This window comes from Myiozetetes cayanensis, unplaced genomic scaffold, assembly GCF_022539395.1.
Source record: "Myiozetetes cayanensis isolate MyiCay16 unplaced genomic scaffold, myiCay2020 scf20-37, whole genome shotgun sequence".
In the NCBI taxonomy this organism is placed as follows: Eukaryota; Metazoa; Chordata; class Aves; order Passeriformes; family Tyrannidae; genus Myiozetetes; species Myiozetetes cayanensis.
Genome location: NW_026087412.1, coordinates 4,685,744 through 4,702,262, shown reverse-complemented (window position 1 = coordinate 4,702,262; position 16,519 = coordinate 4,685,744). Strand labels below are relative to the sequence as shown.

The following is a 16,519-nucleotide window of genomic DNA, read 5'->3' as shown; positions in this document are numbered from 1 at the left end:
GACTTTTCAACTTGGGAATGCCTCCCTTCCAGCCCACTAATTAAAAGAGGTATCACATCTCAACTAACACAATACAGGAAGAGCCTAAAAGTCAGGAGAGGCAATAAAGGAAACCCCTAATCTATTCCTCCACTCAATATTCCCAGCTCCTCACCTCATTTTCCAGTTCCACAGTCACCAGCTGCGCTTGGACCTTCTCGTAGCGTTCCAGTTTTCTTTGGAGACCTTCTACCTCCTCTTTAAGCAACCCATTGTTTTCTTTCATTTCCCTGTGGTGAAGAGGCAGACAACTATTCAAGAGCCATGCAACACAATTCCCTCCCACAAACTTCCAGATACACACGGAATGACCAGGGAATCATGACACTGATGATCCAATGTTTCACTTCTATAACCCTCACTGCAAAGCCACTGCTCCACAAACCCCTGAAGTTTCACTGAACTTATTTTTGTCTACTCGAAGCACCCATCCTAGTTAAGCCCAAACAACTTGAAGCTTTGTATCTGCTTTTACTATTTGACAAAATAAGGGTAGCAGAAGACTCACAACTCCACTGTTGAGTCCAGCTGGATGCAGGGCTGGAAAACTCCAGACCTGGTTTTTGAGCAAGCATTGAGACTGTTTGGTTTTACTTTCATAGAGGTGTGCAAGGGTGAAATAAAACCATTTAACAACAAATGACCTCTAATCTGTTGATATATTTCCACGCACAAAAAACAAGCATGAGAAAAAAAAAATTTCAAGATAAACACTTCAAAATGACAAGGAAACAACTACAAAACCAAATCCAAGGAAAACTACTTAACTGTGAAAAAGAAAAAGCTAGCAGGACAACTTGTGTAATTTAAAAAAAAAAATAAAACAAACCACATACAAACAAAACACTTTCTAAACATTATGCTGGAACAACAGGCCTTTAAAATAGTGGCAACAATAGATAAGCAAAACCAGTTATTAAAGACTCGTTCAGCTGTCTCTTTTCTCTACAGGGAATTCCTTCCCAAGGCTGTATGGAGTTCATCACTACCTTTAAAAATTGAATTTTGTTCTAACAAACAGAAATCATCGCCCAGAACAACGAATACACATTCTAGGAGGCTCTTCTGTTCAAGAAGATTCCTCAGATCTTGTCAAATCCTCTCCAAGCGTAACCATCACAACACTGCTCAGTTCATATGCATTATTTATAGGAAATATTTAAACTTCCTTCTAAACTTTCCATGTGGAAGCACAATTAGAGGGATTTGGAAGTGCATATAGTGCAGCTGCAGGAAGAACAGAACACAAGATAACCCTCAACAACTGAACCTTTCTTTCACCTGAAGTAGGCGTTTTCCTCCCTGAGCTGGCGCAATTCCCGCTCCATTTTTGGGAAACGAGCCAGTTCTGCCTTCATGTTCTTGACAATTAGAGCATCATGTTCCTGCTGGGATAACTTCTGCTCCAGATCCTAGAAAACACGGGATGACAAAAGGACATCAGTGATTAAGTTGAAACTTGTAAGAACTATTTCTGCATTGTACTTTTTAAGCGCAAATCAAGGACTTGAATGAAGTTGGAAGGGAACTCAGTAGGAACATCTGTTCCAATTCACTGCTCAAAGCAGGGATGACTCTTGTTCCACTTGTAGAGAAGAGACCAACCCAGGTGTTACACCTGCTTACCCTAAGTTCATAACAAAAACACCCTCTGCTAATCATTAAAAAGACCTTTCCCTATCTATTAAACCAAATCTGTGATTTTCTTATCCTCTATCCCTCCATCAGTGAAGCACAAAGTGGGGCACTGAATGGCCCAAAAGACTTAGGAACAAGAAGAAACACAAAGATGTATTTTAAAACCACATTGCTATTTTTTCCACTATTAAAAAAAAAAAAAAGTTTATTTAGAGCCGTATTGCCGACTGATATCCTGTTTTCCATCCTTTCTTTCAGTGGAAGAAGTCTCCTCTTGCTGGCAATGGTCTGGCTTCACCACAGGCAGTGCCACTGTCAGCACCTGCTCAAACCAAAGTAACTCTCCACAACTACCTCTGCCAGGAAGACAAATGAAAAACATAAATTCCCACCAACCTACATGCTAATTTGGAAGGACATAAAGCATCTCTATGCTCACATTTTAGTCAGTGTGATTTTGAAAGCTTTACAAGTAAGTGCACTTTCTTAAAGAGCTAAACCCAACTTCAGAGGAAGGATTTTCTGGGAAGCAGAAAAGTACTTGTAGTTGCTGGGCTCATCATCCACCATCTGCAAAAAGATCACTCTAAAAACAGTCTCTTGCAAAGCAAACTTAAAAAAAAAAAAAAGAGCATTCCCCCCAGAAGCCTGCACAAGGTATGAATCACCTTCCTATAGAAAAAAGGTGGGTTTTTTTAATTAATTCACACAAAGGCAAAGAGTGTCACATTACAGCTAATTGCAGACAGCCTGGTCCACCCAACCTCAGCTCCTGCCGGCCACCAACTCAGATACATGACAAACTAACCTTTTACTTCTGTTCTTCCACTGAAGGACATCAAAAACTAAAGCTTTACATAGGTCACAAAGTTTCTTACCTTAATCTTCTGTTCATATTCTGCCAGTAGGGATTGGTTTGCTTGCAGGGTCTGGATTTGCTGACTTGCCTCTTGCCATTTCCTGTTAGATGCAGACACAGAAGGTACTTAGCACCCAGAAATCACGTACCAGAAACAACCTGCATGCAGAAGTCTCTGACAAACGTAGTCAAACACCATTAACAAGGTAAATGTTAATGCTAGAGAAGATTTTGTCTCCTACAGTTTCAGTCATATCATCTCCCCCTAATTTAGAGACAAAAACAACCGCTCATTTTAACTATGATGCATAGAGAAAAATAAAAAAAAAAAAAAATAATCAAGCCACCTTAACTCTGAAAACAACAAATACACATTCAGAGTAAATAAACCTTCACAACTCTGAAATTGAAGAGTTCAAGTTAGTAAGCAAGGAAAAACATACTCGTAGTTTTCAACTACCCCTCCATTATGATTTAAGCCTTGATATTTTTGTTCTGTTCAGTCCCTAAAGTTCACATCAGCCTTTCCCACCCACGTGCCTCCTGTTAACTCTCTACGAGGAACATGAGACATCACAAACCTCAAGTTTGTGGTTCTTTTCCTCAAGGTACAATTAAATTGCACCTCAGAGTTCGTTTCAAACAACAGTTACAACCTGCACATCCAGATCAAAGAACCCCTTTGAAGAGGGGAAATCAAACACTGTTGAAAGTTTTCTGAGTGATGACACCTGCACAAGACTCAAGTTTTGTTTGCCTTTTTCTCCCTACAGTCATTCATCCCCTGCTTACTTTTTTTCAACATCCAGCTGTTCCATCAGTTCCTGCTTCTGAGAGTCTTGGCTTGTCATCTGCATCTCTTGGTTCATTATATTCCATTGCAGCTCTGATATTTTTCCTTTTAATACAGTGATTGTCTGAATTAATGGAAGAAACAAAAGCAGAAACACACAAGGTTATGACTCTCCAAGCTGGATATAATGCATGGTGATATAAGTCATTTCCAACCAAAAAGTACAAACACTGAATCTAGAAACAATCCCACTCTCCCAAACCTTTACACCTGGAAACTCACCTCAAACAAAGGTAAGAGAAAACCATCTAGCAGATTTCATCTGTCACCCAAATGGTCATTTCCATTACCTATTACATGAGTGACCTCAAACTTGCATGAAAAATATCAAGCTTCAAAGTTAGATGATGATAAAACATAAGTACATGTATTATATATTAAAGTAAAAAATTATCCCACAACCATTCCAAATGTATTTTGTCTGGGTTTCAAAATTTAAAATGCCTCAACCAAATACCAGAGGCATTACAGTTTCCTTAGAATTAGAGGCCAGTGGTTTTTAGGATTTTTTTCTAAGTATCTTAACTCCAAAGAAAAGCTCACAGGTCATGTAACCTGACTTCTGAACCTTGGTGCTGTACGTTGCCTTGCACTTTTTTCCTCCTTCTCCACATCAACTTGTCTAAGATATCTCTTCTCCTTCTGACCTGCTCACTTGTGTCTGGGCTTGGTTTGGTTCTAAACTTTGACAGCAAGGACACACACCACCAGGGTTTATTAATTTCCAGGTGATGAACACAGTGATTCCAATTATTTTGTTTGTTTGGTTTTTTTTTTTTTTAGTCAAAAAGGCATTTTCAATTCACAAGAACTGCAGAGTCATCAGAAGCCAGGAATGGATTAAAAATTACTCTGTTCTTACCTCATTGGCTTCAGCTAATTTGCTTTCCTTCTCTTGCAGCTTCTTACTCATTGTCTCCATGCTCTTCTTGTAGGATTTGTTCATCTCCATTTGTTCTTTCAGTTTATTTTCAGCTTCTGTTTCCCTTTCCTGATATTGCTTTATCCGTGTGAGCAGCTCCTGGTTACGGTCGGCCTCTCGCTTGCCAAGTAAAAGAAAAATGCAAAGAGACATAAGAAGAAAGTAGCACAAAGTTGAAGCCATTTTTCCCTTCTCCTGTCTTCATTCCTCATCACCATGGTCACCAAGGCATCCTCAGACCACAGCTTTAACCTTTAACCTTTGCTGCACTGGCAAGGACAAAAATCTTACCAGCAGCAACTCAATGTCAAGAGCTACCCAGGGCAATGGAGCTGGAAAATTAAGAGACAGAGTCTTCCAAATCTCTTACACTAAGTCATGACTATGAGAATACAAACGTGGCTTCACAGACTCCACTGAACACACTCCAGCAGATCAGCAGCTCTCCAGCAGAAAACATTCTGATCTCCAATTTAAAGCTAGCCCGTGCACAGTTAATTGGCTTTCAGAAACTCAGACCTCAACAGCTGGGTTAATAAGACAAACTTCCCTCTGGAAACTGTATGAGGCCATTTAAAAGAGAAGAAACAGGGTTTAAATGCACAGTTTCATCAACTAATGCAATAAATATTTTTGCACTTTGGCCACCTTTCATACAACATTTCGGTTTATTCCTACCACAAATTAATTCTTGTTGAAAAAGTGCATAGTAAATTGCTTTACTAATCAAAGCAAATCGAGACATGGATTTACATAGTAAACAAGGATTATGCAAAGCAATGTGAGGCTCCTAAAACCTTTATCCACATGACTCAGAAAAACACAGAATCTGAGCAGGGTAATTACCAGAGTGCTGGATTAGTGCTGCTCCCTTTTTTTTGTACCAGTATTTCAAGGGTTTCTGTGACTGACTCAGCTACAATTCCAGTTTGAACTCTTCCTGGCTTAATCCCACATCACCTGACTTCAGAGGAACAAGGAATTTAGTCACTGACTCGCTGTTTCACAAGTACACACTAAATCTGTCACCCAGCCTCCTGGTAAAATACAACAAAACATGCTTATAATCAGCCACATATGAGACTTTTATCATGCTACAAGACCCACTGATCTACTGCTCATTGCAGTAAGGTTGTTAGGCAAACATATGTGGGCATAAAGCAGAAACCAATAAAAGCAATCAGTCCCTGAGTAAGGTTCACTGTTTTACCAGTGCAGGCTCCCTTGTGTGACACTGCATGGCTGGCACTCCTGCCATTCCAATTAATTACAGTCACACAAACTAAACGCTTGCAATTGTGCCAGCAGAAGTTTAAATTCAGCTAGGAGAAAAATTATTAAATACTTCTGGGGGAAACAAATAGCAAACCCCTTTTATTACTGCTACCCACGATAACTGCAGTGCTAAACTAACAGAACCCAGTGATCAGACCATGAGCCTGTCAACCTAACAAGGCTTCAAGTTCACCCTCTTGTGCACATCAGCAAGTTGGTGCAATGCACAGCAGAGGGATCTGTAGAGTAAAACAGTTGGTGCTGGGAACTTGACCCGCACACCAGCACCACCACCACCTCTGCAGTAAATGGAAACACTGTAAATGCATTCCAGGAGCATCTACTACAGATTCACTGAAGTCCTGCTCTGAAGACAGTGTCTATTAGCAGCTGGAGAACACCAGGCTTGCATCCCTCAGCTGAGCTTCATTCCGAAAAAAAGTTGACTACGCACACTCTGAGACATTCCACTGCAAAGCACAGCTCGTGAGAAGTGGAGAGGATATCCCTGATCCAAACCAAACCACCACTGTAGATGCTGCACAGGTGTTCTGACTCAGGTCCTCGGTGATCCCAAGCCACCACACTCACCTCATAGTTCCTGGCGTTGGTGTTGGCTGCCTTCTCCAGCTCGATGCGGGCGCGTTTGTGGCTGAGCTCCATCTGCATCTTCTCCCGCTCCACCTGCAGCAGCTGGGATTTGGAGTGGATCTGCCCTGCTTGCTCTTCCAGCTGGCCAGTTCATGTGGGGAAAGGGACATTGCACCCCATTAACAGCACAGCAATAATAAGGCAGGGTGGTGCCTCCCACCCTGTGCTGCTTCAGCTGACATTTATGTGCCATTTTACAAAGCACCAGGAAACCATCACCAAATCTGTGGTACTTCTCGCACCACCTGCAGCTGGGGAACCACACCCAGAAACCCACACCAAATCAAGATGAGTTGGAAGGAAATTAATTCCAAGTTCTTCAGTCAGAATTCTTCCTTCCACCTCTAGAGATACTCTGACAAAATGTACTTCTCTATTTAAAAAAAGTTAATTATGAACTCCCCACACCTCATAATAAAAGTAAAAGCAGCTGGCAGAGAAGCACAGATCATGCTCCCAATAAAATGTAACTGCTGAGCAAAATAACATGTTTTTCTATGACCTCTGCAACATTACACTTCGTTTTTTCATTCAAATTGCCTTGGAGCACAGACAACACTAACAGAATTCCTCACCTCCTGGTGATGTACCTTCAACACACAGGTGTAAATAAGCAAGCTTATTTTATACTTAGAGACTGAAATAGAAATTAAGACACAGAACAGAGAAACTTCGTTCCAGCCTAATAAACAGTCCTTAGGATCCAAGATGTCAACTTATTTTATGCTTTATGAGCATGAAGCAGCTAAAAGAAAAAAAAAAAGTAAAACACCCAGGTGGATGCAAACAGAGGTGGACACAAACTGTTTGCATATCAAAGCCACACTACTCTGTGTGTCCAGGCAAAGAAACCTAATTATGAAAAAAAAAAAAAAGGTAACAAACTGTCTTACTAGAAAAATGTTAACAGATCTAAAGCTCCTCTGTTCAGCAAAATGAAAACAACTTACAATTTAATTTCCTGAGCTGGTTCACAGATAGAACTTGCAGGGAATAATTTCAAAGCATCTTTCTTATTCTTTTATAAAACAGAAATAAGTACGTCTGACACTTTAAAAAAATTAAATATTTTCTGGAAAGTATTTCAGAATGTTGACCAAAAGCAAGATTCCAGTAGTGAGCTTGTGGGACCATCAGCTTCAGAAAGAATGGTCAGATCTGAACGAAATCAATCCTGATTCCTGGAATCAAAAGGAGCACAAGAGCACACTGATGAGGACACCTCACCTGCATCCTCTGCTGGTACTGGATCTGCAAGGAGCTCTGAGATGGTCCTGGTGTGGCCAGCCCAGACACCCCCTCCATTCGCTGAGATATAAAGTGGTTGAGGGATTTCAGGGTGGAGAAGACGGTGGTGTTATTTTCCAGGTCCTCCATGGCTGTGGAAATGGACAGAAATAGACATCAGCAAAACAGAGCACGCTGCTCTATCTTGGCTGCTCTGCTGAGGAGAGACACACCACTGCCCTGAGGAAACACTCAGTGCAAGGTCTTCCAATTTACAGGGTAAAATCAACCTGCAAATCACTGCAGGTGCACCCCAACCCCCAGAAAACACGACCCGACCCAGGCTGGGGTCATAGGTCTCTGACATGAGAAACTGATGCAAGGCAGGCTGTTCTTCCCTGACCTTTCTACCCAGAATGGTTTGATTTTATTTAAATATATTCTCCCCTGAATCTTGGCCTATAAACGTACAAATAAAAGCTGTCACGAGTCGATACAGAATTGAATTTTCTTTTCTGGGAGACAAGTTAACACTGTAGGACAGGAGGATCTACAGCAGGCAACTATAACAAACAGAACTCATTACTCTTCCCCCAGATGTTTGAAGCTGATGGGGGAGGAGAACTAACTCCACATTAGCAGCAAACCCTTCCTTCCACTCAACTTGCTTCTGGCTTCCCAAAAGCGCTCTGGAAGCACCAACTTCCAGCAACAAGTCTTCCCCAGTTCACAAACCCCTTCTGTGAGTAAAACTGCATTTCTTCGTTCACGTTAAGAGTTTCTGCAAATCCTTCAGACTCAGAAGGGCCGAAGACAAACCAAGCCTGCAGCTCCGGAACGCCAGCGAGGCTTCCCAGGAGACTTCGGGGAGCCTTCGGGGAGTCCCCGCAGTGACTGCGCGCTCCATAAAGCCCCGGGATCACGAAAGGCAGCCCCAACACTCACACGGCTTGTGGCGCCGGGGACGCAGTCCCGGGGCTACCTCCAGGCTCCCGCACTCTCGGTTATTCCTTGGATTTGCATGGTGGCGAACAGGGGGTGTAACAGCAGCCCCCGGGCAGCAGAGCAGCCACAACGCGGGAGAAGGCGCTTATTCAAACCACGCGAATTAGGGAGGGCACCCTGCCCACAGCGGGCCTGGGACAGGCAAGCCCGTCCTCAAACCCACTGACGATGAGGACACGCGGGCTCAGGAACCCCCGCGGCCGAGGGACCCCCGGGGCTCCGGGGACCCCCCGGCCGGCAGCGGTGGGCACGGGGGTGCTCGGGGGCTCGGCCGCGTGGCTGCAGGAGGGCGGGAGCGGTGGCACCCATCCATATCCATCCATATCCATCCATCCATACCCACCCATCCTCATCCCTCCCCATCCATCCCCGCTCACCGGCGCGCGCCCCGCTTGGATCTCCCTCCTCGCCCCGGCCACGGGATCTCACGGGAACGCCCCGCCCCGCTCTCGCGAGAGCTGCCCGCCGTAACGACGGGACTAGGCGCGCATCCCCGCCCTACCGTAATTCCTCCCCGCTCGGCCTCTTGGCAACTCGCCCCCCCCCCGGCTCCCCAAAAATCCCCCTGCGCCCTCCTGCTCGGGCAGAGCCCCCCGGCCCCTCCGCAGCTGCAGCCGGAGGAGCAGAGGAGAAGGCACATGCTCTGCCGGCTCCCATTCCCACCGCGAATCCCAGGTCATAATATTTTTCAAGGAGCGACTGACTTCATTTTTTTTTTTTTTTTTAACTACCCAACACGTCGCTCCCCAGTTTAGGCTGTTGGGTTGACGCTGCCACACACTCCCTTCAGTAAGGAAATCCAGACTGGAAGGTTTCAAATCACTTAAACCCAATAAATCTGTCAGCAGTCCCAAAAGAGCTGTTTACGATGTGGAAGCCTTAAGAACACCCAGTGCTCCCAGCTCCTCGTATAACCCATGCCACAGTCAGCCTGAAAAAAGCACTATTTACTATAAAAGTTGCCATTTCCAGATAAGGCAGCGGGTAAATTTATTTGTGCATACATATTTCTGGCAATTCAATCAGTTATTCTCCCTGTCTGGGAGAATATCTTGTCATTTCACCTGGGAACCACCACAGGCCACACCTGAAACATGACTGAAATGATCTGCACAGCAATGACCCGGCCCCACTGCCACTGGATTTCTGAGTGCCATGAAGCAGCAATTCCTAAATATAGCCTGTGTCCACAGGAAGGGCAGCAGAGCCATTGGGCTGAACATTCCCGAGCCAGCCGTGTCTCCCGCACTGCTGGGTTACAGATCCCAACGTGAGGATGCAGATCCTGACGTGCACAGAAACATTTTCTATTTTTATATGTGCTAATAAATTGCACCAGCTTCTATGAGGCACTAAATAGGCTCAAACTCCCCTCGCTGTTCCCTCAGATTCCGACAAACCCCTTTATGGTCCATCTCATGTACAACATTAACAGGGCAATGATCTTCAAGCACACATTAAAAACTCACAATATCACCATTTTATTTTCATTTCCATTACTCCAGCCCCAGAGGTTTCCTTTCAGATTGTTCCTCTCCAATCCCAACCATTTCCTCCAGATATTCAAAGAGCATGATGGACTTTGTGAGAATCGTGGCAGGTTTTCCCAGGGTCTCCATGGTGGGATTTTTCTTCAGACACCTACTAAAATTCAGATTTCCAGTCAATGCTTGAGAATCTGCAGTTCCCAACTTTCATTTCCCTTTGTACAGCCTTGCCAAGTAATAAGATTCCGCAGACTCCTTCCGGCTGGCCTGAGGCTTTATAGTTCTCACGTCTTGGAACTGCTCCTTCAGTCTGTTTTGCAGAAGACGGGCCTCAGATCCATCCCAGAACTTACAGAGCATCGTTCCCTTCGGCTTTAGAATGCTTTGGGACAGGTTCAGAAGGCCCAAGCACAGATTGATCACCTTCTGGTGATCCAGTTCCTTGATTCCCGTGGCGTTAGGTGCCATGTCGCTCAGGATAACGTCCGCCTTCCCTGCGGGAAGCAGGCTCTGGATTGTCCTCAGCGTGCTGGGGTCTGCAACGTCAGTCTTTGACAGGAAAACTGCTCCTTCCAGAGGAGAAATCTGCAGGAGGTCGACGCCAAGGACGAAGCCAGTGGGGACAGCAGGATCTGTGAGGATGAAGGACACACAAACACTCACAGTGGCTGCAAACAACCTGCACATACCTGAGCTCAGGAAACAAAACTGCCTTCCTGTCCCCTGGCAGTTTGCTGGGTGCATCGGGATGGACGGTTTGCCATAAGCTAATCTATTCCAGACATGAAAATTCAGCTGTTTTGCATAAGCAAAAGGGGATTTTTCTCGTTTTTCTGCTGCTGTTTCAAGGCTGACAGTCCTGGACAATGCTACAGATGATAACACCTTATCTTGTAAGTATTAATGGCTGAAACCATGTAAACTAGGCACAGTGGTTACTTCCATTTTTCTAGAATGGAAATAAAAAAATCAGGTAAGCCAAGGTAACTGCCGGAGGCTACACTGATTTCAGAACTGGATGAGAGGATTTTCCCCACAACAGCTAATCAGAACACTAATACCACATGGTATGATTTTATTTCACAAATACAATTTCTTCAGACCGTATGAAGACTCACTAGGCACACACCTCACGTTTGTATCAGTGACTCTGGCTTTTGCCAAGCACCCACGTTCCTTCCCCACACCGCTCCCATCATAGGATTTCTTAGATTTCATAGTATCTCATAGATTTCTCACACACTTCAAGGAGAGTGTCATCCCCATCCTTGCCTGCCAAAAACACGCACGTACCAGTACCCAAGGCATTGACCCGCTGTACAGCGACCTGGCTCCAAGCACCAGGTGCTGCTCCACAGTCGAGAACAGAAAGTCCCGGCCGAAGAATATGAAGCTTGTCATCGATCTCCAGTAGTTTGAAGGCACTTCTGCAACGGTAATGCTGCTGCTTCGACGCCTTGACAAAGGGATCCTTCAAGTGCCGCTCCAACCACCGCTGCTCAGTTCCAGTTTTCTTCAGAAACCTGACTGTGGTGTGCAGACATCTGCTCACCGAATGCCAACATCTGCCCGAGAAGAAAGGCAAGTTAACTGGTTAGTACATGACGACTATGTATTTCAAAAGTCTCTATAGTAATTAATTCCAACCTCGACTACAGGCTGCTCAGGGAGGTCGTGGAGTCTCCCTCTCTAGAGACATTTAAATCCCACCTGGTTGTGTTCCTGGGCCCAGGTGAACCTGCCTTGGCACAGGGGTTGGACTGGATGGTTGAACTCCAGAGGTCCCTTCCAACACTAACAATTCTGTGATTCTAAACAGAAGACTCCAAATTTGAGATTTTTGGCACCTTTAGCTATCAGGTCCAACCAACAGCAGAAGGACCATGTTTTGGATGAGGCCTCACGCATTACCCTGAAGGAAGGGGGAGAAGAGTCCCTGCTCCAGCACAGCTCCGGTGTTTAAGGACACGACACGGCAGAGTGACCCCAACAGGGTCCCGGGCTGCTTCAGACGGGCTGGCGGCCCCCGTGAGCCCCTCAGAGGAACCAGGGGGATACCCGAGCTCCTGCAAGCTCCGGGACGAGCAACCCACAGCCACTGCCCCGGGGGACCCCCGCCCGGCATTTCCAGCAACCACACACCCATTAACCCGCTCCTGAGGGAAACTACAGGCGCCGGGACTACCGACACCACACCACCACCCCCGGGAGGGATGGTCCCGGGATCTCCTCAGCGGCCCCGCCACGAACCTTCCCCCAGCGATGGCAGCGCCCGCCGGCCCCGCCATGGCCGCCCGGGCCCGCCCCGTCCCGCCTCCCTCACGGCGGCGGCGCGGGAAGAGCCGGGAAGCGCTGAGGCTGAGCGGGACCGAGGTGAGCGGCAGAGCCGGGGGTTTGGGGCCGAGCGGGCAGCGATGGGATGTGCTGGGGGCGTTAAGGTTTTGGGGAGAGGGTGGTGAGGGGATCCCTCACCGAGGCTTTGGGGAGGAGGTTTGAGGGGCTCAGGGATTCGGGGAGAGGAGGGGTCAAAAGGTTGGGGAGAGGCGCTGAGGGGCTCAGGGGTTCGGGGAAGAGGTGCTGAGGGTGGTCAGGAGTTCAGAGGGGGGTTTGGAGGAACAGGGATCTGGGGAAGGGGGGATCAAAGATTTGGGAAGGGAGTGTAGGGAGAATCAAAGATTTAGGGAGGGAGTGTTGGGGAGAGGCTCAAGGATTCAGGGAGGGGGTTTGGGGGACAAGGATTTGGGGAGGCGAGATCAAAGATTTGGGGAGGGGCGCTGAAGGGCTCAGGGATTCGGGAAGGGGTGCTGAGGGCGGTCAGGGGTTCAGGGAGAGTGTGTTGAGGATGGTCAGGTATTCAGGAAGTGGATTTTAGGGGAACAAGGATTTGGGGAGGGGGGATCAAAGATTTGGGGAGGGGGTGCTGGGGGCGCAGGAGAGCGAAGGTCAGTGGGAGTGTTAGAGAGGTACTGGGAGAGGCACTGGGGAACCAAGGGTTTAGGGACCAGGCATTGGGGGGTGGTGGGTGTTTTGAGGGGTGAGGGCCTCTCTGATAAGGGGTGCCGGGAGCCCCTGGCACAGCCTGCCCTCCTCATCCCTCTCCCAGGAGCCATGCACAAACTCTTCACCCTCGTCCTGGTGGTGCAGCCGCCCCGTGTCCTCCTGGGCATGAAGAAGCGCGGGTTCGGTGCTGGGCTGTGGAACGGCTTCGGGGGGAAGGTGCAGACCGGGGAGAGCATCGAGGAGGCTGCCCGGAGGTGAGGGCTCGGCCGGCACCCTGGGGACACGTGTGGGGGCAAAGGGTGGCCATGGAGGAGTTGGAGGTGGGCTGCAGGTGGAGGCACCGCAGCTCGGCTGGTAGCCACCAGTGCAGCCGTGAAAATGTAGTGACAAAATAGCAGAAATTCTTAGGGGTCCACCATGAAAGACACCATAGAAATTTGTTGGGTTATTGTAGGGTGACACTCTAAAAATCAGGTATCTTGTTCTTTACATGAATATTGCTGTTACTAAGCCACACTTTTCCATCTCCTCACTTCCTGATACAAGCCCAAAGCTGTTCTTGCACCTGCAGGAAGAGCAGTGTTGGTGTGCTCAGCTACTACCCAGCAGCTTCTGCCCTGAACAGTCTCCTCAGCTGTGCCAGCCCAACTGCCTGGGTTCTGTGGTGAGCTGACCTTGGAGACAGAAGGGTCTCTGTGCAGATGTGCCCCCAGCAGTGCAGGGCATTAACGTACCTGACACTGAGATCGTGGCTTTTTGTGTAATTTATCTTCTCTGAGTGGAGGGCGGGAGATCAGTTTTGTTACTGAACTCGGCCTTCACTTGCCAGGTTCACACTGTGGTGTAAATCTAGTTATTTGACATGGGATTTAATTTCCTGGGTGTGTGTTTACCTGTGCTGGCCCAGAGTCCAACAGTGGAGTTTTCATTCACACGAGATGTGAAGTGACAAAGGTTTCACTGATCTCAGTGCAGCGTTTCACAGCACAGCCAGCACCTGCTGCCTGGGTCTGTCCTCATCCCTTTACCTGCAGTTGACTCCAGAATGACACAACCAGTTCCTACCGAGGTCAGCTGTGCAGGAAGCTGTCCCCAGAGCCAGGACCAGCTGGACACGCTGGCCACTTGCCTGGCAGGAACGCTGCTGGTGCACTGCTGCCTCGGGGCACAGCTCTCCTCCAGGAAGTGCCACACAGTCCAAAGGAAACTTCCCTTGCACTGGGAGTTGAGGTTTTAGGCTGTGGTTCTGTGTTGCTCTGTCTCAGTTGGGCTGGCAGTGGTGTCAGGTGCAAAGTCCTCCCAGCACAGATAGTTAAACATTAAGCCGAAACATAAACAGAAGTTCTCAGTATCAGTAAGATTTCTGTCCTTGGCTGGGTATGGCACATTCCTGGGAGCACCTGGGCACCCACAGCTCCTCAGTGGCACATTGAGCGAGTTGGTTATTTCTAATTTGCCACCTGTAATGTTTCCACTTGCTACAGACAGAGCCAAGCAGCTGATGGATAAATTGCCTGGAGAGCCATAGCAGTGCTGTGCTTTGTTCTTCAATTATCACTGCCTGTAAAAGGAGGCTTTTAGATTCATTGCTGCCTCTGTTTTGGACATAGATAGCTTCTCAGAAGATAAACTAAAATTAGCCAAGACATTAAGTTGAAATATAATTTTGAAGGATGGGATCCACGAAATCGACGCCAAAGAAAGCTGGAGCCTTGTAATGATTTCCATTACATTTTGAAATTGCTGTTACTGCCAAATAGGCAACTACATTAATTATTAACCTTAACTAAAGATAACGTGGTTTCAGAGTATTCCTTATTTTTTACATTAGAAAAACCATGACTAACTTCAAGCTAGGCTGCTTCTATTGGAGGGAGGTAAAATAAAAAAAAAAAAAAACGCCTGAGTGTGGAGCATAAACAGAGGAAATAATTGGATGTGCGTCAAGTAGCTGTGCATGGTGGAGCGTGGCAAGGAGCTGTCTGGCACATCTCTCCAAGTGCTCTTAAAAGAGTCCTGCCTTCTGGCCTCTCGTTATGCTCAATGTGCTTCCAAGGAGCGGAAAGGGAAAGTTTACACAATTGCTTTGTGTTTTTTTTCACACTGCCTTTGAATGAGAGATGGAATTCTTAACGTTCTGTATGCAAGTGATGTTATGGAGTGTGTAATTTAAATAAGCTTCAGTTTGCCTTAGAAGCAGCTGATTGTGTAGCAAGTACAGATGTTCTGGTCTCCATCACCTGTTTCCCTGTAATTCTAAAAGCTTTAGCTTGAAGCTGGCAAAGCCTTTTGTCTAAATGAAGTGTATCTCTGACTTCTGAAGCCACATCCAGCCACAGTCACATGACTTCACCTGCTCACTTCTCACTGATCTCAGAAACGATCGGCATGTTGCAAGGACTGTAAATTACACAATCTATTTTCCTAAATCTTCCCTTTCCAACATAGTCTATTTTCATACCAGCCTTAGGGCCTGAAATAAAACATGATTCCATCTGACCTGGTTCCCGTGTGGTATAAGTAGACTCACAGTTTGGTGCAAGTGAGAACCCTGCTCTGTTGTACAGCTTTCACCTTTGGATCACAGGAAAGGCTTTGAATGTGCAAGTCAAGCTATTGACTGCATTTTTTTAATTCCTCCCACTTTCATATAAATAAATATGTCTTATTCAGAGGGCTCCTGGAGGAGAGTGGACTGACTGTTGACACCTTGCAGAAGATGGGTCGGATCACATTTGAATTTGTGGGCAACTCTGAACTCATGGACGTTCACATTTTCCGGGCAGATCACTTCCACGGAGAGCCAACAGAAAGTGAGGGTAGGTAGCTGGTGGAGGGCAGGGAAGGATGTGTGTGCTCTCCTGACACAGCACTGCTCTTATGAAATGGAGAACCCCCAAAGGAAGGCAGCTGGGCTGTAGAGGAAAGTTGCTTGTTGACAGATATGCAGCAAAACTCTATGAAGAAAGTCCCATGCCAAGATCTTTTGTTTTCTTCCCCCAGAAATGCGGCCCCAGTGGTTCCAGCTGGACGAGGTGCCATTCAATTGCATGTGGCCAGATGACATCTACTGGTTTCCCCTGGTGTTTCAGAGAAAGTTGTTTCATGGCTATTTTAAGTTCCAGGGAAATGGCACGATCCTGGAACACAGCCTGAAAGAAGTAGAGGAAGTTTAAGAAAAGGGAAGCATTCAGCTCAAGTGCTACTGCCCACACTGGGCTGCAACACCATGAGTACAACTTATGAGGGTTTCCTTGCTCAGCTCTCCAGAGACTTATTTCCAGGTCACTGGAAAGTAAGGAAAACAAGGGGGTTTCTTAAAGCAGAAATGAAAGCACCAAGATTTTCCAAGGTGGGAAGTCCCAGGCTGTGGTAGGCTTTAGTGGTTATGTGATCATAACTATTAAAAACTTAGTGTTAACCCTTTTCTTCACAGCTGGCTACTGGTTTAGGCTTTTCCCTCATGACTGCACCTTTTCTTTGAAATATTAAAAATTTGTTTTAGTAAAAGCTTGTGTTGTTCTGTTGTAACAGTGTTGTGAAAGCCTTTTCAAAAGTCCAGA

General features: G+C 46.5%; 3 protein-coding genes across 3 annotated transcripts in view; 1 reads left to right on the top strand and 2 right to left on the bottom strand.

The window, feature by feature from the left end:
• Positions 1-8,899, bottom strand: part of MAD1L1 (mitotic arrest deficient 1 like 1) — a 346,820-nt gene extending 337,921 nt beyond the window's left edge. Inside the window, exons 1-8 of the mRNA XM_050317416.1 lie at positions 8,847-8,899; positions 7,465-7,616; positions 6,178-6,318; positions 4,252-4,431; positions 3,329-3,453; positions 2,556-2,637; positions 1,321-1,451; positions 155-269 (exon numbers count right to left, since the gene is read on the bottom strand). Of these exons, the coding sequence (XP_050173373.1) occupies positions 155-269; positions 1,321-1,451; positions 2,556-2,637; positions 3,329-3,453; positions 4,252-4,431; positions 6,178-6,318; positions 7,465-7,614 (924 nt within the window). The 5' untranslated portion in view covers positions 7,615-7,616; positions 8,847-8,899. The remainder of the gene's footprint in view (positions 1-154; positions 270-1,320; positions 1,452-2,555; positions 2,638-3,328; positions 3,454-4,251; positions 4,432-6,177; positions 6,319-7,464; positions 7,617-8,846) is intronic.
• A 640-nt stretch (positions 8,900-9,539) lies between these two features.
• MRM2 (mitochondrial rRNA methyltransferase 2) lies at positions 9,540-12,247 on the bottom strand. Its single transcript, XM_050317123.1, has 3 exons — positions 12,207-12,247; positions 11,250-11,521; positions 9,540-10,588 (listed from the first exon to the last, which is right to left on the bottom strand). Exons 1-3 carry the CDS (start codon positions 12,242-12,244, stop codon positions 10,164-10,166), a joined length of 735 nt encoding a protein of 244 aa, XP_050173080.1. The 5' UTR covers positions 12,245-12,247; the 3' UTR covers positions 9,540-10,163.
• Positions 12,245-16,466, top strand: NUDT1 (nudix hydrolase 1). The gene is made up of 4 exons (XM_050317124.1): positions 12,245-12,329; positions 13,060-13,210; positions 15,630-15,775; positions 15,960-16,466. The coding sequence occupies exons 2-4, from the start codon at positions 13,065-13,067 to the stop codon at positions 16,130-16,132; spliced, it is 465 nt and encodes a 154-aa protein (XP_050173081.1). The 5' UTR covers positions 12,245-12,329; positions 13,060-13,064; the 3' UTR covers positions 16,133-16,466.
• The last annotated feature ends 53 nt before the right edge of the window (positions 16,467-16,519 follow it).